Source organism: Ammodytes marinus, assembly GCF_949987685.1.
Source record: "Ammodytes marinus genome assembly, chromosome: 13".
NCBI classification, from domain to species: Eukaryota; Metazoa; Chordata; class Actinopteri; order Uranoscopiformes; family Ammodytidae; genus Ammodytes; species Ammodytes marinus.
The window spans coordinates 4,025,590-4,050,745 of NC_137217.1; the positions used below are offsets into that span (position 1 = coordinate 4,025,590).

At 39.8% G+C, this 25,156-nt stretch overlaps 1 protein-coding gene across 2 annotated transcripts in view; it reads left to right on the top strand.

Moving 5' to 3' along the window:
- Positions 1 to 25,156, top strand: part of grik2 (glutamate receptor, ionotropic, kainate 2) — a gene marked incomplete at both ends in the record, with an annotated part of 229,510 nt that overhangs the window by 156,152 nt on the left and 48,202 nt on the right. For both annotated transcript variants that reach the window (XM_080039407.1, XM_080039408.1), the window contains 4 exons: positions 1,275 to 1,388; positions 9,948 to 10,154; positions 14,170 to 14,393; positions 22,847 to 22,965. In XM_080039407.1, the coding sequence (XP_079895533.1) occupies positions 1,275 to 1,388; positions 9,948 to 10,154; positions 14,170 to 14,393; positions 22,847 to 22,965 (664 nt within the window). The remainder of the gene's footprint in view (positions 1 to 1,274; positions 1,389 to 9,947; positions 10,155 to 14,169; positions 14,394 to 22,846; positions 22,966 to 25,156) is intronic.

A 25,156-nucleotide genomic window follows, 5' to 3' on the forward strand; every position in this document is an offset into this window, starting at 1 on the left:
ATCCCGATAGTTATACCATTGTCTTCTTCCTCCTCTCTTTCCCCTAAGTATTGTCCTCCGCTGACCCTCTCAATAGGCCACAGGGCCAATCCACATCCCAGATCAGAACTAATATTATCCCCTGTGGGACTGTAGAAAGACAGTGCCCCCTGACTATGCTGAGGGTTCACATAGCTGTCAATGGTGTCCTCAGGGGGGCTGGCTGCGCAATTTTTTCCTCTATATGTATCCAGGATAGAAAGACGGAGGGAGTCAATTCATCTCTATTCTGTTCAAGTCTGACGGTGTATTTGGTAGTGTATTAAGTTAAAAAAGAAAAGTATTATAAATACATGAATCTCATCTTCTGTAAAGATGCAAAAAAACATATTTAGAAGTCCTGGATCCCTTAGCAATTACATTCACATTGGAAGAGTTTACACTTCAAATGTATGTCCGATTCCAGTACAGGATGTAGTGTGTCTTTTGTGCAGTACGGATCAGATCCACTAAGAATGGATTGCGCACCCCTCAATAGCTCTGTGATTTGCGGGGAGATGGAACCAGCAATCTGCCTCGTTTTAGCAACTTATCCACAAAATATGGATAAGATATAACTATATGCCGGCACAACTCGGCCACAAAGTGCAGTTTGCCTTCCTTTGTTCTTTTCAGTGAATAAGCAAATCTGTTTCAGACCGCACGAGCACTTTTAAATTGAGCTTTGAGAGAGAGAAATTGCGCAGAAATAATACATGGTTCACAACAGTGATACATAACACCACAATAACTGCCTGTGACAATTAGTGCTGGTCTTTGTGGTGGTATTTGCAATGAGGCTTATTTGCATAGGAATGGTACACGTGACGTCCATATTAACAATGCAAAGCAATTTAGTCCAGTATTTCTCGATTGGAAAGCAAAGGAATGCAACAAAAGATAGTTTATTCACTTACTTTAAAAAAACCCTAGGAGTGCTAAGAGCCATCATTTTGATTCCATGCTGTGATTTCATGTCTGACTGGCAGCAATAAATGGTGTTCTGCTTGAACCTATTCCACATATGAAATTGAAATGAAGTAATGGGACTGTCTTTGATTATAATCCAAATCTTGCAGTATTATTATCCTAGTGAATATTTAGCAGTTAACTGCTCCTTTGAACAGAGCCAGAAGATCCGGCTCCCTTCAAAGAGCCAGAATTACCAACAATATTAACTGGATTTGAATATGTATCTGTCGGTCCAAGGAACCTGTTAAAATTCAACTGAATGAGTGTATTTTTCTGTTTTACAGATTGGCACTTGGGACCCTCCAAGCGGCCTTAACATGACAGACAACCAGAAGGGGAAGACCACTAATGTCTCAGACTCCTTATCCAACCGATCCCTGGTCGTCTCCACTATACTGGTAAACTTTTCAATTCAACTATGTGTTAGTTTTTTCTTAACTTTCTTTAACCGGTGAAGCATCGTGGTTGCATGGTCAACACCAAACTGAGTGGACAACAAAATAATCAAACTCAAAGGTCCACGGTGAACATACTAAACATGGCAATACACTGTCAGGATTAGTGTAAATGATGCATTCCGGAAACAGTATCACTGCTTTGATTCTCCCCTGTTGTGCCAAATAAATTTCTGGTGTTTTATTATATTTCCAGCATTGATAGCTTTGGTATATGGATTACCAAATGGGCAAAGCAGCCAACTGATCCAAGGCCCCAAAATATGAAATATTCTTTAATTTATATATATTGAATATTTACTGTAAAGAGTAGGATGGAAGTCCACATTGGAGTACTGGTTGATCTCTTGAGTTCATAGATACATAGCATGTTGGCTTAATTTACTGCTGCTAGTGGGCACTTAAAGTTGAATGGGTGCATATGCAAATTGAATTCAAGGAGTCCAAGGAGCATGTTTGCCCCATGGCTTCCTGGCGGATTGATCCAGTCCTTTTTGGTATAGTCTAGTGCAGACTACAGTACCATAATATGCCCATTTCAGACTTGAAATTATAGACAGAAAAGGGTCATAGGATAAAATCATTGTGCGTCGAGTGATGCATTGTCATATTTTTTTCACATGAACTTGCTCTGTGCTGTTTACCAATGTTAAATAACAGTATAATAGTAACAGTTACTCCTCACTGCCACTTTTGTTTGACAATGTGCAAATTAAATATTGCAGCTTTAAATCAAATTGTAATGGTGCTTTATGTGGGACCAATTATAGAACAGTCTGGAACAGCTCTCAGCCATAACAGACTGCCTCCAAAGTTGTCATTATTTTTTAAGCTTTTCCCTCTCGGGAAAAAAAAGATCCTTTTAGTGCTTTGCCTGAGCTGCCCTTTCTGTTTAGAGGACTTTTCTGGGGATCCTGCGCTCTCCCACTCAACTGTAGTAGAGTAGCCCAATGCACTGCACTAGCACATTTCCAGTTGACTTCACCACCGTGCGCGACTCCAATTTGGTGGGAGCAGGCTCAAGGCAGGGGGAATTGACTGATTGATTGTTCAATAAGACTTCATGGTTTAACGGTCTCTTCCTTCCATCGACCAATTTATCAGGCGTATATTGTGGTCATTTCTCTCTCAATAGTGGTGCCAGAAAAAGAAGTAATTCAGACACAACTTTGAGAAGAAGCAGTACACTCAAATATTTCTAGTTTATACATCTCTATAGTAATATTCTTCAATCATCCCATAGGCAAGGAAGTGAATAAACACATTTCTTAAAATGTTGAACTATTCCTTTAAGTCCAATTTTGCTTCACAAAGATGCTAGGCTTACAATGTTCCAGCGGTGCTCACAATATTAACAAAAAATACTTCATAAATACAATGAATTAAATTATTCAATGCATTACCAAATGGCGAATGTGGAGCCCTTGTTTTTCTGTCAATGAACAATGACGTGCCACTCTGTTTGCTTACTATGCCTCCTGTGCTTTTGAAAACATGATTAAACCTATACTCTGACAAACATTGACCAGGTGGCTATGTGCCATGTAAGAGGCTGACAGTATTGGAAAGTACATGTCATTACAAATGTCAGGCCCATGTTCTTTACTTTAGAATTCATTCATTCTTGCCACGTGCTAATTCTTCTCCACTAGCCTATTACTGTTGAGGGAAATATTGTACCTGCATCTTACAATTTACAATTGTACTATAACAATACGATTGTTTGCACACTGAACATTTTAAAATATACAAAAGTTTAAGAAATAATATAAAAAAAAGTCAAACTGAGATAATTTTCTGATTCAATTGGTAGAAAATGTATTGCCAACCATTTTGATAAGCGTTAAAGTCATTTTCTATGCAAAAAATGTCATGGTTCCAGCTCCTCAAATCCGGGGGGGGTTATTTTTTTTTTTTTAATTATTGCTTTTCATTATTTAAATTTGATTTTATTTTATTTTTATTTATTCAAAGTAATTATAAGATTTGGTCTATTTGTTAGAAAGTACCTAAACAAAGGTGTCATTTGGGCTCTGGGTAATTCTCTCAGCATTTCTCACAAGAAACTTTACATCACTCGCTCTTTTACATACATTTTCTGAATTAGTATACACTAATGGACTTCAATAATTGGTAATGCAATATTTTTTAGAGTGGTGGTATTACTTGAATGGAATGGAATCTTTTATAATAAACTTGTCTAGGCGAGGCACATCAAAGCCAACACTTGATCCCGTTATTGAGGCGACAAGTGTAAAAATAACAATATCAAGTAAATTACAGGTTGTCATTTATCGTGGGCTTTCTTTCCCTACATCTCGTGCTGTGCCTTGCAGTGATTGGATTGCAGTTATTAAGCGTAAACTCTGTAATTGCAGTATCAAGGATTGAGTCATGGGGAGAGATTGTGTGATGGCTGTGAGCGGTGAGGAAGAGTGGGGAAGGGCTGACAATAATTAGGTTTGTTACATTTTGATTGATGCACACTTTCATCCAGCTTCTCCTCATTTTCTCAGGATTATGTACTATACAACATGATGTAATTACTGTTGAGATCTTGGCCCTATCAACAGTTTATCTAGTCTGAAAATCACTCCCACAATATTGCTGTGGAAAATGAAGAACCTTTAGGCTAATGGCGGCTGGATATGGCAGATAATATACTGTGTAATGTCTTAAAGAGAGCAAGGAGCAGGGCCTGCTTCCACTAACACAGGCACAACCCACCTTTTATTAGCCACTACAGGGGAATTAGTAGGCTGATCTAAAATACAATATAATGTCAAAAAGTCAGGTTCAATGTTGCAAAATATTATATTGTGCATTCAATTGATTAAATTAATGAATACATTTCTCTTGTTCAGGAGGCATATTATGTCTTATATCATAGCAATACAATTAGGTGATTGTTTGATTTTGTGAACAGATGTGGGGAAAAAATATGAATACATAGAAGCAGTCACACTAGATCATACTGAAAAACAGGTGTTGTAAAGGGCGATTAAGCTAAATGCCAGAGCTATCAAACACATGTTGTTAGCGTAACATATCCTGGCAATTATCTGTTGTGGGATGCATCTCATCTTTCTAATATGTCTCCAGGAGCCAATGTTGCCTTCAGCTGATTATAATGAGGGCTTAACCAGATTGTGACACAAGCCTACAACTGAAATATCATGCAAGTGAAACAGACGGTGGCTATTGCTAACTTCTATAGAATGTTCCGACGGTATCCAAAAAGAAAATATATCGTGTCACAGGCTGCTGTTTGGTTACAGTATTTCCATTAATAAAATTTAAAAAAAAAAAGCAGATATGATCGCATTGTAATAACTTGAAAAGGATCTTGTCATGATGGGAATATTTTTTGGTGTTTCACCAAGAAAATGTTCTTGGTACAACAAAGACATTTGCAGACCCCATCCCTCCAACCTACGTGGAGTCCAGAAGTGACACTCACTGGTTCTCTTATCAGTCGAAACTATAATAGACTAGGTCATCTTCAGATTTAGTACAGTTATCTGAACTCTTCTTCTCCGGATAGCGTATGCCGTGTTAAAAACATGTGGAAATCGAAAAACTTCTGGTAACACAATTAAATGATCTCAAGTCACACAATTACAAATCACGAATGAATAATTTTAAATATTTTAGCAGTTGATTGAAGGTACAACATGTTAACATTTTAACAAATCAATTTATTTGATTAAGCTCACCGTTTTATTATCGGTGATAACATCTGTGGCCTCTGGGACACCACTGTGCAAATTGTACAGTTTACCGTGTTTCAGCAACACACATACTCTAGGTAGGTAATCTTATTGGCCAATGTGCTCGTGTGTCAGATTATGTATATCACTGTGTCTGTGTTGATACGATTAATGGGGATTAGAGAATTGTGAATAATAGCTGAGGAGCCACTTTGGATAAATCAAGTCATGCCATTCCAACCTGTTGACAAACATGATTGCGGGAAAATTTAGAATTATTAAGGAGCACTAAAAGTTCTTCGTAAGGAGTAATTTCTTAAAACCTATTTTAAAGCCTGACCCAGGGACAAAGACTGCAAATTAGCTGAAGCTAGACGTCTTATATGCATCACATTTTTTTGTGGCAATGTTGTATGTATTGTCCCTGTCAAATAAACATTAAAATAAAATTTAAAAAAAGCTGCTAAGGCCAACTTTTACTAAGGAGTGGGAGGAACTCCTAAGCCCATGTTCATACCTTCTATGCCCACAGTGATTGGCTGAAAGGGAATGAGTCCCTTTGTTTGATACAATATTTGATAAATATTAGGAGTGAAACACTCCTTATTTTTAAGAGTTTTGAAGAGTTCTATTGAGGTAGACACTATAGTTTGCTAAGAGTCAGTTACTGAATAGGTGACCCCAGGCATGCAGTCACTGTGTTAACATTGTTTCATTCACTGTCACAGAGTTCATGGTGAGCACAATGTGTTGCAGTGAAGATGTCTTGTATTAGACGTGTGTTACTCAAACAGATTACTGGGCCATCAGTTTGCTTCATGTTGTGGTCACTCTCACAAATCTCCACCGGCCTCTGCAACTTGAAGGATAAAACACATCCACACAAGAGCTGACCAATCACAGTTCACACACACACACTTTAAAATATAAATCTAAAAAGACAAAAAATTTGTTTCCTACAGCGGCAGCTACAAACAAGATGCAATGGTGTTTGGGATATTACTCCGTAAAATAAATTAGCATCAACACTGGAGTCTGATTCAACATGAATGAACATTGTAACTATTCAATTAAAAAATAAATCCCTTATGTTACAGTAGATAAAATGTAAAGTGCTAAATGAGTTTTCAACCCATTTTTCTCAATGCAAGACTCAAGTTTAATACACAGTAGGCAGTAAGTGATAATGACCCTGAAGTTCACAAAAAATAAATAACGTGAGAAGAAAAACTAAACCCCTCTCCCTTCCCCTCTAGACTTCAATATTGGCAGTAAAGTGTTGTTTTCCTGCACACAGTAATACATGTGCAGAGAGAACAACTACCTGAGAGAATTTATAACACGGGCATGCTCATCACCACTGAAGCAGTGTTTCAGTTGCCATGGCAATAGGAGGAAAAAGGAAAACAAATATTCTACCTTGGATGTGCATCAGGGAAACAACTGTTGTATAGGCTTACGCACACACACACACACACACACACAGCATACACATCAACTGAACTACACACTGTTCCATGTGTGGTGGTTCTGTCTGATCTGCCACCCTATAGATTTCCGTGCTGTGCATGGTAATGTCTGATGTGTTTGCCTTTGTATGAGGCAAACATTGTCTTTTTCCAGCACTGGTCCATTAAGACAATGTTGTCTATTGTGCTTTCCTGAGCATGTCTTCTTTCATACTGGTCTAAATCAAAAAGGTCCGAAATTTATATTTAGGTGTTTATTTGACTAGACCTTGTCTGTTTAGCCCCTATCTCACTGGGCTGCGACGGTTTGAGACAAGTTGGAGACTGCATCTGCGAGGGAGTCTCTAAACGGTCTCCAAACGTTCGCGGGGGTGTCAATTTCCTCGCATGAGTCACAGAGCCTCACAATCCTGTCGCTTGCCTACTCTCAAAATAGTCTCAGAGTCGTCGCAAGTGTCTCGAATGCGTCACAGCAAACCCTTCTCAATTGCATTTTCGCGAGTCAGAAAGTGCCAGAGATGTGAGACAACTTTGCGAGGGTTTGGCGACTGATTGGAGACAAAAATGAGACTGACATTCCGTTCGTGCGACGCTCGCCAGACGTTCGCCAGACATAAATGCGAGCTCCCGGCAAGTGATGGCCAGGACATTTTCCTTGCAAAATTGTCACTAATTTGCATATAATCTCCCACTTGTCGCAAACTGTCGCAGCCCAGTTAGATAGGGGCATTTGCGTCTGTATATTTTGTCCTATACAAGCATCTGTAACGGCCATTATCTTAACATAATTTTTTTTTTTTCAATACTCCTTGGTCTGAAGATGTACGGACGCAGCGGCCCCTCTGTCCCGATAGCGCGGTGTTTTCTTCTACTTCTAACTTGTCTTTTCTTTTGTTAAAACAAATACTTGGTGTTCGTACAGTACGATTTAAAACGGCAGGCACTCTGCTATTGATCTGTGTGTGGACAGTGTTTTCTGCTCTTTCATCAACATTACATCAGTATATGCTTACAGTCATTCAGCTACTGAGGTATAATGTAGCAGCACATGAGCTACAGTAAATAAAACATACTATACTGAGCCCCGTCATAAATAATAAAAAATTGGTTTAGTGGGGGTAAAAAACCGAAATGAGTTAGATGCGGAGGACTATTTAAATTCATTCAATCAATGCTTATAGGGCACACGCGACAACATCAATCATAGGGACAGAATGATCACTCAAAGGATTTTGCATTATTAATTTTTCAAAGGGATGAAAAATACACATGATCAATTGACCTGATCTACAAGAGACCTATGTTGCTCTTTAAAGCAGCTACGAGTAACATTTACATATCTTTTAAACAGCCTCATGTTTCCTCTGATAATCATAAATTACCTTTAACAGCAAAACAAGACCATCAGTGCAAAGAAAGACGTTTTTATATAGTTTTTATTACTGCTTTTGGTCTGGTCGCACACCCAGTCCGATTTTGGGTTCGCTCGTGCAGGCTCTATGGTCACATAACCGTATTGGTCACAGATTTCAGTGTGGCGCAGCAACGTGATTTGAGAAGCCTATCCCTCCAGGTGAGGGAAGGGGAGCGGGAGTCTCGTTTGTGAGCCTTGTTTTGTTGCCAAGCAACATGTATACAATTTCACGGGAGCGATCTAGACTGCAGTGTTTACTCCTAAATGAATGAGCGGTTGGTACTAACACAACGTTTGCTTTGCTTCACCATCATCAGATAACCATTATCTGAAATAGTCACTATTTACATCAACAACACAAACACATTACCTCATCGTGATCCATACTAACTGCCGTCTCTCGTTCATTCACTTTCTGTGAGGACACGTAATCTTTCAGCTCCGTGAGAGAGAGTAGTTAGGTGACGCTGCTGCATCAACTCATTGCAATCAGGTGTGTGTGGCACTGACTGGCATTAGTTGATGCAGTGTCAAAACCACTCTCACGGAGCCGAAAAGAGTCCGTGCCCTCACACTTTCAACACACGGACATGCACTATATTGCGCCCTTCTCAGTTCACACTCGCACGCCTGGCACAAGCTAGAAAACAGCTTTGCGACAGCGGGCGTCATAGAAATACTACCGCTTTTGTCCAAAGGGGCCGCCAACGGACCATGTTACTCGTAGTGGCTTCAAATGTCTCCCATGTTGCAACAGGAATATCACATGTGCGTTATTTTATAAGGTACGATTTCCCGGTTTGTCTCTTTCAAAATAAAACATCCCAAAAGCGAAAATGTGGAGAAAAAAAAGGCAATGAGTCACACGCATTACTGCCGAAACTCAATATCAATCATGTTATCAGCGATCCGTTGACGATGGCTTTTAAACACACACACACTCAACCCAGAGTGAGCAGACTCAGAGTTGACCCAACACTGATCCGCTGTTGGGAAAATAAGAGAATAACTTGCATCTCTAGATAATAAACATTTGAAATATAAAGGTCATACGATTCAATTTCAGTAAAACGCTGCTGATTAAGAGTAAAAAGAAGGGGGGCTTGGACAGGGCCCAAATCAAAATAAGCGATATGTGCAAGTGGAGGTAAGCCGGCTCCCTCTCTACCTCTCTCTCTCTCTCTCTCTCTCTTTCTCTCTCTTTGTGTCTGTCTATCAGCACCTCTCATCTTATTGACAAAGGATGTGGGGGTCCTGAACGCTGGAGGCCTGGGCCCAAAGCCAGCCTGCTGAGCCCAGCACACAGTCATTGATATGGGGAGGGGGATTATCTCTTATTATGGTCATGCCTCACTCTGCACCCGCCACCCCGATACCTCACATAACACTAGTAATGGCACTGCTGGCCAGCTTTTTACACATGCTTTACTTTAGAGCTGTATTGTATAGCTAAATATAGTGTATTACTCATGTTGTGGGGACATTTTTCTGTTCACACAGTGATATTGTGGGGACTTAACTCCCTTTTGGGGACATAATTAAAGTCCCCATAACGTAATAATGACATTTTAAGGTGAAGACGTGTTTGTGAGGTAGGTTTAGGTTAGAGTAAAGGTTAGGCAAGTAGTGGTTATGGTAAGGGCACGTCTCCAGGAAATGAATGTAAGTCTATGTAATGTCCTCGGAAGTGATGATAACAAAACCTGTGTGTGTGTGTGTGTGTGTGTGTGTGTGTGTGCGTGCGTGCGTGCGTGCATGTGTGTGTGTGTGTGTGGGCCCACATGGCTCAGTGGCCTATCTCACACATCAAATCCTCTATCTGATAGGCCTTATCGGTATAGGTAAAAGAGATGCCAAGGGGCTGCAGACACTCACTCATCCCCTTTTCTCCACTATTTGAACCTGACAGGTAGAGCCATACGTGATGTTCAAGAAGTCGGACAAGCCTCTGTATGGGAACGACCGCTTCGAGGGCTACTGCATCGACCTGCTCAGAGAGCTGGCCCACATCCTGGGCTTCAGCTACGAGGTGCGCCTGGTGGAAGACGGGAGGTACGGGGCCCAGGACGAGAACACGGGCCAGTGGAACGGCATGGTCAAAGAGCTCATGGACCACGTGAGTCTCTCTTCACTTCATTTAGTAAAGGTGGGGTCAGCAATTCCGGAGAATGTTTGTTGATTAAATCACTTTTTGTCAAAATCAGTGAGTATCTCTTCACAAACTGCTTATTGTCCGTACTGGTGAGCTGGAAAAAAAGATCTTGTGTTAATACACAGCCTAAAGGAACCGTAAAACTGGCATGTTAACATGACACGGTGGGCCCCCTTTGTTTATATTCCTTTTGTCTTCATACAAGTTTACAGAGCCTAGGCTGTGTATAAACACCAGATATTTTTTTCAGAGAACTCACAGTATGGAAAGGAAGCAGATATTCACTGATTTGATGAAAAGTGATTTTGTCTACAAACATTCTCCAGAATTGCGTACCCTACCTTTAATGCTAGACACAGCAGGTGAATAAGGTAGACAATGCTAACATAATACTGTATATAATATCATCATGAAACTTTGCCAGTTGATTACTTACCATAAAACAATATTTTTTTTGTATGACAACTTGTTCAGAAATGTTTGAATACATTGCAAATGTGTTCATTTTGAAACTGATTATGCATCAATGTGCATCTCTTTAAAAACAAAAATCTAGATAGTGGGATGGAGCCAGACTTCAAATCTTTATTTCATTTTTACGACATAGTAGTTTCCAAGTTTTTTAGGGAACATATTTTGGATACAGCCTTTTTTCATTTGGTAAATCAAAAGAATACTATGTACAGGTCATGAACATGTATTTTCAGCATGTTTTTTTAAAAAGGAAGTTTATCATAAATCAGGCAATGAACAACATATGAACAAATCCACGAGTAGTGCTTAGAATTATTTTGGAAGGTTCAGTTGATGTAAGTGCTTTAGAAGTTGATATTTTTGGTTCAGAGTATATAAGAAAAACAAATGTTGAGATAATGGCCATACAAAATTGTTGTGTATACATTTACAAGCAGACAAGGTTTGGTCAAATAAAGAACTAAATGTACATTTTGGACCTTTGATTTACAGTATACTACTGTAGTATGAAAGAAGACACGTTATGGAAGCAGTGAAATAGACAAAAATCTCAAAATCTTTGAAAAACCAATGTTATTGCCTGCCATGTCTCACCTTAATGTATTCTAAGAGCAGGTTTTACAGATGTGCCAAATACTAAACTTGCTTACATGTTGGGACATTTTATTTTGTTGGTTATTTTCTAAAGTGTCATAAAAACATATCAGGAAACTATGATGAATAAGATTGAATGAGGAGGAGTATTAAACTGAGACACGCGACAGAGGGAAAGACAATAACAACAGAAAGAGGCGCAAGCTAATTGTGCTGTTGGAGAGAACAGTGTTGCTAGGACGGCAAAGATTCTGTCCTGACTAGTTGTTTCCCCTACAGAGCTTATTAAAACACACACACACACACACACACACACACACACACACACACACACAGTGGAGTGAGACATTTGTGTTCACTAATAACTAATTTTGTGTATATTTGCATTTTGCAAAGAAATTATGTTGAATAAAGAGTTAACATCTTTATTTAATTTTCACAACATATAAGTGCCAAATGTTTTTACAGAATAAATGCGACATTTTATCCCAATCCCCATGCGAGATGCCTGTTAAAGCGTAGGGTTTGCCCCAATTCTTGACTTCTTGCGCATGCCGAGACCTGGCTATGACATACAAGATAGTGATTGCAGCTGACAGGCAAGGCCTTCAGAAGACTGAGGGAGCGTGCACTCGCTGAGAAGAAGTTCAAATTGAGGAAGAAATGTTGAATTGAGCTGGACAAGTTGGAAACATCCCGTCAAGGAACTTAAGAAAAAAATATCTTTGGTCTGTCTAAATGCTCAATGTGAAATAAACACAACCTGATGGATTCACACAGATCCTGCGTTCCAATCCCCATACTTTCAAAGCATACTTAAAAATACCCAGATGCCTAGTACATCCTGCTGAGATTTTTAGTGTTGAAATCAGCATCCTATTTGGCCGATTCTGACCCATAATCCAGTGCGCACCGGAAGTGACATTACATCGATGGCGCCTCTGTAGGAAAACAACCAGGGTTGCGACGGATATAAAAGCAAGAGGCGAAATCAAGGTGCTATGTTATGATGAAATACATAACTAACAGTATGTCCCAATTGTATGCCTACTGCATGCTAACAAGATTCTGTTTATGGTCAGATGTATTATATTATGTAGAATAGAAAAAAGAAAGAGTATGAGGGGTGAGTGTAAAGGATTGCGTTAGAGTAGTTTGGATAAATTCAGAGATGCCTGTTATCAAGCGAGACTTATCATGTATCACACCTGTATATACGCAGCGAGCTCAGCCAATTCATCCTTGAGTGATGTATGGCAACCTTCATGAGACAAAAAGAGATCTGTGTCTGAGAAATGAAGCACTTGACCTTGCTCTGGATGTTTAAGCATTAGTAGTCACACAGTGCAGCCTAAGAGATTTATTTACTGTCAACAGCACAACGCAGTTCTCACCCCCAGATATGGTATCATGGCTTTCCTTGTCAGTTGCTCTATACATCTCTCATACATACCCACCAACGCACATGTGCCACATATATAAGCTTGGACTTGTGTGCCAGCCCAACAAGGTATAATGTCGTGTTATAAATGACTCTATAGAATATAAATATACAGTATATAAAAATGATGTAGTTGGTTCCTGGTATTTGCCTCTTTATGGCATATAGATCCAAGAATGTCCCAGTTTGTAAAATACTATGGAAATGCAACATGGAATTTTTGCACCAATAGCCCTCACAATGTTTATGTTATTACTGTAGAAGCACCAGGGATATGGCTTGTTAAGTTCTGGCAGTAGGAAAAGGATTATAGGTGTCCCAAGAATTGCAACTGTATTAAACTCCATCTAAAGGGACAAACGACAACTGGCCTTGTGAGGATAGGTATCCAGCTAATTTTTTCTAAACATTGTCCACCCACATTAACAGTCAACTGTGTCAAGGAGTAGCTACCAAATAAAAACCTCTAAGGATAGAAGGGTGTGGTTTGAAACATTAAGTTGTTAGAATTAGATGTATGAAAACAGGGGATGATAGTTAAGGGGAGACACTGCAGGGGAATTGGGTAACATTTTTAATTTATAGATTTCATCATGAAACTTTGCCAGTTGAATACTTCATAACAACTGTACCTACTAACTGTACTAATGTGTTGAGTAATGAAGCTACTTTGTCAAAATCTGCCTATTTACGCATCAATTGGCAGGCCTGAAAAATCCCTTTCCATCATGTTCTTAAGAAGAAAATGTTTTAGAAAAGAAGACAATTTACATCCTAATATGAACAAATTGTAATTACCTTATTAAAAGTACTTAGAACGATCATGGAAAGTTTTGATAATGGAAGTGCTTTAGAAGTCAAGATTTTTTATTTCAGCCTATTTGGAAAAAAAGTATGTTGAGATAATGGCCGTTAAAGATGGTTATATAGGAGGAATATACATAGACGCAAACAGATAAGGTTTAGTCAAATAATAAACACCTGAATCTAGATTTTGGACCTTTTGATTTACTATTATGAAAGAAGACGTGTTTTGGAAGCAAAGTAGACACGAATCCAAAATTGACCAGTGCTTGAAAAAAACAAATGTTTTTTAGATATATACAATTTTATATGTCCATTATGTCTCCCGACCTCCCAGTACATTATATCAAGTAAAATGCTATGCTAGGCTACAGCTCCTACCTAGCTATTCTAAGAACAGAAGTCAGTAGGTAAAAAAAGTAAATAAATGAATGCTTGATTTAGGCTCCAAAGAGGGCTGTTGAGTTTCGTAGTAGGATGGCTTGACAGGCGGAAAGAGAAAAAAAGAGGGCTTTAAATTTCTTGCTAAGTGCCTTGGGACAGACTCTGTAGTGATGTGTAAAGACCCTGTTCTCTTAATTTGATTGCCTCTTAATGCTTTCCTGTGCCCCGTGACTTATAGCGCTATATCTCTCTTTGCCTTGTTTTATGTTTGGCTGTTGACAGAGAGCTGACCTGGCGGTGGCTCCCCTGGCTATCACATACGTGCGGGAGAAGGTGATCGACTTCTCCAAGCCCTTCATGACGCTGGGTATAAGTATACTGTACCGCAAGCCCAACGGCACCAACCCCGGGGTCTTCTCCTTCCTCAACCCCCTCTCGCCCGATATCTGGATGTATATTCTGCTGGCTTACTTGGGTGTCAGTTGTGTGCTGTTTGTCATAGCCAGGTAACATGTCACTTAATTTCAAGCGATCACAGCTTAACTCACACACAGTCAAGACACATAGCTGCCATTGCTTACTAATAATAATTATATAATAGCTTGGTTTTATATAGCACCTTGCAAGAAGCCCAAGGACGCTTTACTCAAGTACAGGGGGATGAAAAGAAAGTATTAACAATGAGCAAGGACTTACAAATAAACACTAAAAACACAATAGGCTTAGACCTGGCCTGTCAGACTAACAACAGACTGTTAATTACAGGATATGCTTAGTCCCGAGCACGCTGACTTGCTCATAGTAAAAGCTCACCACTCAGTGACAGTGTTGACACTAATATGTCATAGTACAGACACACCCAATGCCATTGCTATGTAATGGGTTTAATGCAGTTTAACCAGGAAGGATCACCTAAATAATGTTAACGTAATGTACAAAAGTAAATATTTCGCCCTTTTCCTCAATTAAACATTTACTAAATGAATAATTTTTGCTATGTAGAACAACTAGAACAACACTTTGCATGGCTGCGAGGTTACATCGGGCCTGCTAACATTACTGTACATTGGTATTAGTGAGTGAAATGAAAAGCTACAGACATTTACAGGAACACAGATCAATTGTAGGTTTTTTTGAGGGGTTGTGTGTATGTGTCTGAGAGAGTGGCAGGAAGGTTTGTGCACTCCTATGGAAAATTGTATGCGTAAGTGTGTACACGTGTTTGGGATGTGTCAAGCTCAATGTGAAACACTGCTGCCCACCTCTCCCACCTTTTCCCTCACTGTCCCCCAGTGTCTCAGAGTTCATGCTGTCTTTTCTTTTCTCTTGTTTCATTCACCTTGCTTCAAAACACAACTACAGCTCATAGAAAGGTCTATCAATTTGTGTCCACTTGTTTTTGTCCTACAGTGTCCAATAACTAGCAAAAATGAAGCTAAATCAATCTGGCAAGACTGCTATATGTTAATATTTCCAAAGCAGAGTTGTTGGCTATCATATGTCAGTAATATATGTCTTTTTATCCCATGAAATCTCAAAGTTAGGGTGATTTTCTGCAGTGAATTACTTTCACACCTCCGCACCAAATTGATCTTATAAACTATAAGGCTATTTTAGGCCCTTCAATATTCCTTGCAGTTAATCGGTCCCATCCAAGTTTAAATTGCATTGGACTAGTTCAAAGAAACTGAGACCAGATAGGGAGTTGAGCAGAATTAAGATACATTGCTGGACATTTTCGGACATAGAAGGTTCTAGAAACATATTACTGTACGATTATGTTTTGTTTGTGGATGCAGTTATTTTGTAGAGGGTTAGGGAAGTGTGACTAGCGCATTGTTCTGATTTAATAGTACGACGCCTTGAAAAAAATAAGGAAGACCGCTTACAGAGCTCAACAGTGTCCTCCCTCCCCCGTCCCCCCTCCCCCCTTTTATAGCGAGTCCAGCTCTGGAAGTAAATTTCCCCATTGAAAACCTCCATTGATATTTTGAAAATTCCTTTCATCAAACGTTTTAACCATGGAACCAAGCCAACCAGATACCCCAATACTCCTGACAATAAAACATTTTATTTGGCCCTGTAAAATAAATTGAAAGACGGAGAAAGCAAAGATACAAGACTGTGTACATCATTTTCTTTTGGGAGTGAAGGAACTACAATCCCACAATCCTTGGTGAATCGCTAGCTTTTCTCCACATTAATGATCAGTTGTTTCTCCGTAATAAAAAGAATACGACATTATCTCCACGTTTAGCAGCCGACAGCAGAGTCAGTGGTGGCGGTTGGCTCCGCCTCCATAAAGCTGAATTTCCAGAGAGTGGTTAACATTTCCATGGTAACCGCTGGCTCGGCCGATCACAGACGTCGCTGTGACGCTATAGGATCATGGGTAGTGTAGTTATTCTCCCCGATATCGCCTTAAAACTAGGTCGATATCATGTGAACTTGTGTCATCTACAGGAGCACATACCATCGTTTCACACTCGTGTAGCTCGCCGTATGACTGCCTTGTATGGTTATCATAGTATGGCTTATAATCAAATTGTCTATGGAGAAAAAATGTATGGGATTTTGACTTCTGGAACCACACTGTTGAGCTCTATACCTTTGTTTTCGATTAATAAATAAATAAAATTCTATAAATTCTATAAATAATCAAGAACCTTTTCACCTTTTTATATTTTTGTAAGAGCTCTACACTAACCCTGACTATGCTTTGAGAAAACATTGCATATAATGGGACGAGTTCTATATTGTATCTATAATTTCTGTATTATGTCATCTGCTTTTGTTTATCTACTTGACAGATTACAGTATTTTTGATGCATTGTGCTGAAATGATAGTAATCATCATTCCTACCAGGTGTCTTTCCTTTTAATATAGACTTCAGTCGGACAAAGCCGTTTAGTTTATGAAGCTATAGCCCCAGATGTATTGCTCAGGAAATCATGCTTTTAGCTGCAGTTTATTTGAAGCATTGTGGAGAATAAAGAGAAAGAAAAGTACATGTTAACTCTAAAACTTTTGGGAGTCATCGGCTCTTACCCAGCCGTGGCCTTGACAGTTTTACCGTTAACGCACACGTGTTTTTATCCGATGTTACTGGCAATATGATCACACAAGAGTATAAAAAATGCGACAACTGTCATCTAAGTTGGCTCAGAATATGCACCTATCTGTATTTATTATCACAATACGTAAGTGTTTTTTTATGGTAAGTGTGTAAATTTACCCCCTATCAATTCCTTTTTCTCTCCTGTACACACTAAATGCATGCTGGGCTACAGTTGCATGGTTTTAGCTTTTAGAGTTTAAGCACATAAACAGTCTCATCAAATTTCACGGGATAAGAAGTGTAAAAGGCAGATTATGTACTGAGAACAGAAACTCAGGAGATTACGTTCCTCCACCATGACAGGATTATGAAACAAGAACATCTTCATTCAACTGCTCAAAAGCGTGTACAGCTGTATCCTAGTGAAGTGGTACATGTCAAAAATCTTTTCACTGTCTTCCCCCCATGCAATGCAGATAGTTTGGGTTTTCACTTGCCAAGGGATTTTGTCCCTTTGTAACTTTGCTCCAATTACAAAGGAGGTGAATATCATTTATTTTACCACACCACATGAATTTAACAGATTCATGTCTTACCACGAAAAGTTCCCTTCGTTCTTGATGAATCATAGTTTAGAAATACCTGTTCAAATATTTCAAAACCTAAAAGCTATCTACATGGTTAGATCCCACAAAGGGTAAGTGAGTGAATTTATTTTAGGATTAGCTTAATGGGAAGCCGTTGTATGAACGTATTGATTGGATCACTGTTACCAAGGGGCAAAATCTGTCAAGCCAGTTGTCGCCTGAATTGTTGTTCACGGTTCAGTGTTATGTCATTTCGATAAGAAATTAAAAATCAATGAAACGTAGAACAGTACAAGAGGAAAACAGTCAAATGGCCTGTAGAAAGCAACGGTTCATGAGCTTGGTTGTGCTGGATGGGATGCTGAAGGATGTTGAGATAGCAGCAGACACAATAGTTTGTTGTAGAAGTTGCAGAGTATCCATGTTGAACCTTCTCTTAAAGATGGATGTTGTTGGTCTGGCACAGAGATGTCAGGACTCTGACCTCCCATCTGTAGGTTGTCTGTAGGCAGCAGTGGCGTAGTGGGTAGGGAGCTCGCCTCTGGACTGCAGGGTCGGAGGTTTGATCCCCCGCCTACCCGCCACATGTCGAAGTGTCCCTGGGAAAGACACTGAACCCCACATTGCTCCCGATGGTTCAGAGGGTGCCTTGCATGGCAGCTACTGCCATCGGTGTATGGGTGTGTGTATGAATGGGTGAATGTGGTAAGAAATGTGGAGCGCTTTGGACCTGAGAAAATTGGCTAAAAAGCGCTATATAAATCAAGTCCATTTACCGTGGCCAGGGATCAGGTCTTTTAGCGGACAGGGGAGAATAGTGGACTCTTGAAACATGTGGGGCCTAGAGAGATGGTGCAGTGAGAGGTCGGCCTTGAACACATTTGTCAGCGGATCTGCACATCCCTTAAGAGTTGGGCCAGGGGTCGCCCTCAGGTCTAGGTGCCTCACATGAATAAATCTTTTTGAAGGACCTGCTCACATCTGACCTGGATTTTAGTAGGAGTGGGCAGGGGCCTTCTGTAGCTCCTCCGTCAGGAAGTTGTTCTCAAAGTGTGCATAGAAAGTGTTCATTTCATCCGGCGGAGATGCAGACTCTATCTCAGCACTGCTTGTTTTCCCTTTGCCGTCTAAATGTTCTTAATCCAGAACAAATGTTTCTTGAGTTAGAGCCCTGCAAAGTTAGAATCCACCATTACCCCTTTTCCTGCGAGGCAGTTTAAGAGGCTGGTTTTTGGAGCTGTTGGCCCAATTGGGACCCAGCTCTTTGCATTATCACCACAAATGATCCAGGGTTTTCTGCCAGAAAAACTGGTTCCAGGGTGACAGCAACTATCTGCTGGGCTGGAACCTTGAACCGGATTATCGTGACCTACCAGACCAACTGAAACTTTGTTAGGGCCATATTAAAAGAAAACGCTCTAGCAAACTGCTTCGCGTAATGTTTTTCTTGGGCTAGCATCACTGGTATATCCGGTGTGAGTCAACAGGCAGGCAGAAACAGAAGTGAGATGTGATCTAAGCAGAAAGTTAGACAGTATAAATGACTAACTATTTCAGGTTAGGGAACTGTCAATTGAATGTTTATAAGAAGACCAACTTAAGGCTGTTTCTTTAAACCGAAACGTTGACTGTTATAGGATATAGGAAATGACACGGGCCTTCCCTTGCCAAGGTCACAGCGATGTTGCCCCATTGAACCGCCCTACCTGAACCTTAGTCATTGTATTGGTTCCAAACAACGTCACCTTACTTCTGCCTTTTGCCAGTCATACTTCCCACAGACATGAGATGTTGCCCCTCAATCCCAGTAAATGTAACATAGTCATTTTTCTTGTCTACAACATAGGCTATAATCTTTTTAGGACAATCTCTGCCTGTTCTATATGCCCAGGATATACACGGTTCCCCGATTCATAAAACTACTGTCTTCAACTTAATCCTTTCATGGTGGGGAAATGTATTTTACCTCCTGTTTACATGTGTTGTAATATTTTATGAAAATAAATCAGTCGATTCACAACTGCTTCTGAGACAAACTGTCTAACACATTAATTTGACGGGCAAGCCCATTATACTGCAAGGTTTAGTTCCACTGTGCATTTATATACTGTTTATATGTGTGTGTGTGCACATTACACATTTTTATTTATGTATGCTTGTGTTTGTGCTGTTCTGTGTGACTGAATGTTTTGTATGAACGGGAGAATGAATACCAGGACTGAATTATACAGTGCTTGAGATAGTGCAGTTTCTCTTTGCCATGCGTAATACCTATACTACATGGGTGTGCAGCTGAAATCACTCTGTTGTGCTGTAAAATTGCTAGTTGTCATTGCTATTATGTACATTTAAAATGACATCGGTGGCACTGCTGTTGCTTCTGGCATAGCCATTTAAAAAAAAAAAAAAAGCTATCCTAACAGGTATACTGTGCAAACAAATACATTCCATATGTATCTGAAATGTTAATTAAAAATACAGTGTGATTTAAAGAACATAGTTTCAGCCTGATCGGCAACACAGATACAATAATAACACTATGTCAGAGTTCACAGACCTGACTGTTGTGCTTAATGTTGCTTTTTCATTATTGTTGAACATTTTCCACAGCACACAGCAGAGCGTTTTATGGTTTTTCCATGTGTTCCGCCTTCCTGGCAGCAATTCATTTCAACTCTTGCCTGCACAACACAGAAATCCGCACATTATGAAGACAAATGCAAATAGATACATTGAGCGTCATGTCTGTTTTGCAGGTTTCATATAAATCTGCACTTGTGGTTTATCTCACCTCAAATAAGCAAAGCCCAAGTCTCCACTGAATGATTTTAATGCTGTTTGAAGTGATACAACCAATATGAGGCAGAGCATGGACAGGAATTATAAAACCATTTTGAAAGAAAGAGATCAACAGAGAAATAAATGCAAGTTAGGTAAACATATATACATGTGTTGAATTTTGATTTAAACTCAAATTTAGTAATAAGTCAGTCTATCTTGCAAAAGTTTCCACTAGCTTTGTAGCGCATATAGCAGTAGAATGCTGCTTCTCTATATATTCAATATGGACTTTGGAAATCATAAGCAAAGTGCAACCCAATTGCTTTGGAAGCACAGGGTCAGTCAGATGTGTATTTTGCTCTAACAGGCGTCAGTAATTGAAAATCCATTCTGTGCATACTGCAAGCCATGTACAGTCACCTGAGAATTGGTGTTGACCATCTCTGCATCTATGTTTAGACTGTAGCGGCAGCGTTCTGAATACACTTCTTTTTTTATGTGACCCGTTTAAAAAACCATTACAGTTCGAGTTGAACTCACTGGAACTGCAACATGCTTTGGAAAATGTTCAGCAGAAATGTGAAGGTATGCTGATCCAGTACTTTATTGTTCACTCACATGGTTGAACACACATACTGTATGTACACATATAAAGTCAAACATCTTCTGACAGTGATTCATCTCCCCCTGATATTTGGCGTTATTGTGCGTATCATTGCGTGACTTTTTTTTGCAGGATGACCCCCTCCCCCTTCCATAGAAAGATAAAAAGCCTCATATTGTATCTGCTCTGCCACTGAGGTGTTTTCGTGCGCTCTTATCTCTGCTCTGACCTTGCTCAAAGTTTCTCCCCGCGCAGTGCAGATAACCTGAGATAATGTAAGGGCAAGTGTAATTGGATCAAAATGACAGCAAACGGGGCCAAGCGGGCAAAGCCGGGATGTCTCCTGTAAACAGCATTGCTTTTAGCATTTGCTAACCCAACCGGCAGCTCCTCGCTTCCATGATTTAGTGCGGCGCTGACAATTTCACTTATCCATGTTCGTGGCGAGCAGTAATTGGCTTTTCATGACATGATTGGAGGAAACGCACTCGGAGACCCCTGCGCAAGGAACGGGTCACACAACGCCACGACAAGGTCGCAGTTCAGCTGAACTCAATTTAGCATTGCAAATTGACAAGCAAGCACATCGGCAGTAAATTGAGTGAGTAGACGGATTGATTTAAGGCCAGGGATTCTCTTAAAGCACAAATAATGGGGACGTTCAGAGGTCCTTGAGCTACAATAGACAATATCCTCCCGAGTGTTGTAAGAGGGGTGAAAAGGAAACGCCACCCGTTAAACACTTTATAATGGCAAAGCCCATTAGTCAATGCCGGCACAGTTATGATGCTGTCATTTTATCAATACAGCCATACATCTTCATATTCTCTAAGCGTATCGCAGTATTCAACCCAGTACTACTGTATTTCAGCCAGAGGACAGTGGATCATAAACCCTTAACACATGACAGTTGTAGCAGTTTCATCTGCATTATGCTCCATGGAGATGTTACATCCATTTTAGTTCTAAAATGTTTGACCTCCAGTACAGTAAAAAGACCCATACTGAGAACAATTCTACATTATGCAATTTGATCAGTCAAACCCTTTATTTTCTGTTAAATAGTTTAAGTCATGATAAGGTCCCAGTTCCCACTCGACTCCAGTACAAACCCCAAATCAGGTCAGGATGCTTAATTGTAGACCAATCAACCTTCACTAATGTAATGTCACTTTTATTTAATATGAATAAATGAGAAATCTCTCTGCTTGGAGCGTGCATCGAGTGAGGGGGGAGAGAGCGGGGAGGGGGGGGGGCTCGGCGTGGGCGCGATGGAAATAAACGCTTGATCCGCTGAATATTAATGCTTCTCCCAAGATTACCAGGATTATTAGTTCCTTTCTCGGCTGACAATGGGAGTTATTTTCAGCCCCGCATCGATTAAATTACTGAGGGAATTGCCTTTGATATGTGCACTCCCACACAAGGAGCCGCTTTTTGTATTATGAGCGGTGTTAATTCCAGCCCACATCCCCAAGTGAATGATTTTATCAACATTTATAAACACACTTAAAGTAAATCAAATGAGCATTCTTATTCATATCAACGTCTTTAAGTAATTTGCACAATACATTTCCTAATTAAATTATGAGGTAAGCAACCGTAGGTACAGTTTGTACATGGAGACATGGCAATGCTTATAGATGCTGGGCGTTCCATTTGCAGTGTGTCATCTCTTCACATGACTGACTAACCTTTGCTTTCTCTCCCCCTGTCTCCCCAGGTAGGACCAACACACCTCTCCGTCTCTTTTAATTGTCTACTCTTGTGTCTTTTTACAACTGCAACAGTAAACATATATCTGTGTGTGTGTGTGTGTGTGTGTGTGTGTGTGTGTGTGTGTGTGTGTGTGTGTGTGTGTGTGTGTGTGTGTGTGTGTGTGCGTGTGTGTGTGTGTGTATGTGTGTGTTCTCTGTTAATTGTCACAGGTTTAGTCCCTACGAGTGGTATAACCCCCACCCTTGCAACCCTGACTCGGATGTAGTGGAAAACAATTTCACCCTGCTAAATAGTTTCTGGTTCGGAGTTGGAGCTCTCATGCAGCAAGGTAGACGCCTCTGCCTGCCCCACCCCCCTCCCCCCACCCTATTTTTCTAGCACAAGTCCCACTTTTTGCTGGGGGTCAACCTTTTGCTCTGTGACCAGGCCCGTGACCGTGCATGGGGGCCTCTGTGCATGATGCTACTACTCTGGTAGAGTCTAGCATAGGATGGACTAATAGGGTTTGAGTGACATGATCCATGAATGAGGATGGTTCTCCTTGCATGCCTACCTTCTCCCTCTCCCTACCTATCCACAGCCATCTAAACAGGTAAGTGCCCTCCCCCCAACCCCTTCTCCCCACCCAAGGAGTCCAGAGATTGATCAAATGGGTGCGATTGATTGAGATTGTGAAAACTCTGCAGCTTAACTTGCCTGTTTGGTTTTGCCATTGCCATATCTTCTCAACTCGTTGGCCTATTTAGACTGAGAAAATAAACAACCAAATTAGAACAGAAAATGGAATGTTATAACTTTAGTAAGTCAGGGGCCTAGATCCTTTACAATGCATGTCACAATGGGAGATATGTTGCATTCTGAAATGAATACTTCTTTCCAAAGCATTTGACAGTGCAACATATAACCAGCAGGTAGTGATGACTTGAGGGCCAGGAAAAGCATGATATACAGTATGTGTATGTATATGTTCTTGCATCTGAACAGTGCAGTGGAGCACACAAATAAGTAGCTGCTATAGTAAGGGCTGTTTTAAAGGGTCAGTTCACCCAGATTACAATAACTATTAGTTAGATGAATAAAAAAAACCTATCTCTAGTATTTTCAAGCCATGCACTCAGTGTCGGTTTTATATTCCCATGATTTTAATATCCGTCTCTGATATGTCGGCCTCCACCCTAATACAATGGTGTTGAAAGACCAAATTATAGCCCAAATTATTTAATTTCGTAATCAAATTGTTTACATTTAGACATCAAATTCTAATTAAACTCAAACTAGAACTACTTGAACTTGGACGTTTGTGTAATCACCGGCTAACCAAAGTTCCATTCGTAGTTGACGTAATGACAACTGAGTTAGTCCATGTACTGAGAAAGTAGTTTTGTCTAAATTTCTAAAATTGAAAAAAATTGAAAAATTAAACACCACTGACTAACTGACTGGTCAAATGACTTGACGTTTCCACTTACTTGACAAAGACAAGTTATTAATAAACTCCTAAAGTCGTGGCTACATTCTACAACTGGATACTCATTTCGCTTATGAGAATCAAACTATTTAACCAATATGGTTCCAGGGTACTTAGAATAATCCACAGATAACACTTATTTATTAATTTATTTGTGCATTTTTACATTTTACCACCACCAGGTGAAATCTTAGATATTATTTTGAAACATGAAAAAGTGTGACTAGATAACACTAGAGGTAAGAAGTATTTTGTTTGTTTGGATGAAGTGACCCTTTAAGTCAACGGATGGCTATATCCTTCCTAGTATTTAACTGATAATGTATCCCTTGTTGGCTGGTTGCATGCTTACTTATACCGCATGCTTACTAATATCTTTAACATTAGTAACTGATGTTTTCACGTAATTTTATTTATTTGACTCCATAGATGCAATGATCATTTAGATTGTTTGAGATTAAACTATGACAACCTCTTTCACTGTAACTTCACCCTAACAAAAAAACACCCAACGATGTATGAAGATTGGGCATAAAACATGTTTATTACTAACAATGGTAACACTTTACAATAAGGGTTTATTAATTGACTGTTAGTTAAGGATTTGCCAATGCTATTAAAGGTTAGTTAAAGCTGGGGTATGTGATTTCTGATTGGTCAAAATTAACATGAGCTGTACACTTTGACCATTCAGAGCGAGGCTCCGATTCTCTGTTCTTATTGGCTGTTGGGACTGTCCATTCACTTTGGCACAACTTTGTTGGTGTAGAGCGTGTCAGGGAGGGACCAAAGAGAACAAGTGGAGCGGTTGAGGTATTTGGATTCTAATATCTATCCCAACTGCCATTTTCTCCCCAAATCCTCCACCCCAGCTTTAATGCGTAGTTAGTGCTTATTTAGCATTATCTAACTGTTTATTCTTAATTATTAATGTTAACTGATGGTTAGTTTGGCATTATCTAAGCACAACAGTTAGTTTATGCTTAGCAAATGCTTATTAGTTAACTGGTAGTCAATGCTTAGTTCATGTTTTTTGAACATTTGCCAATCA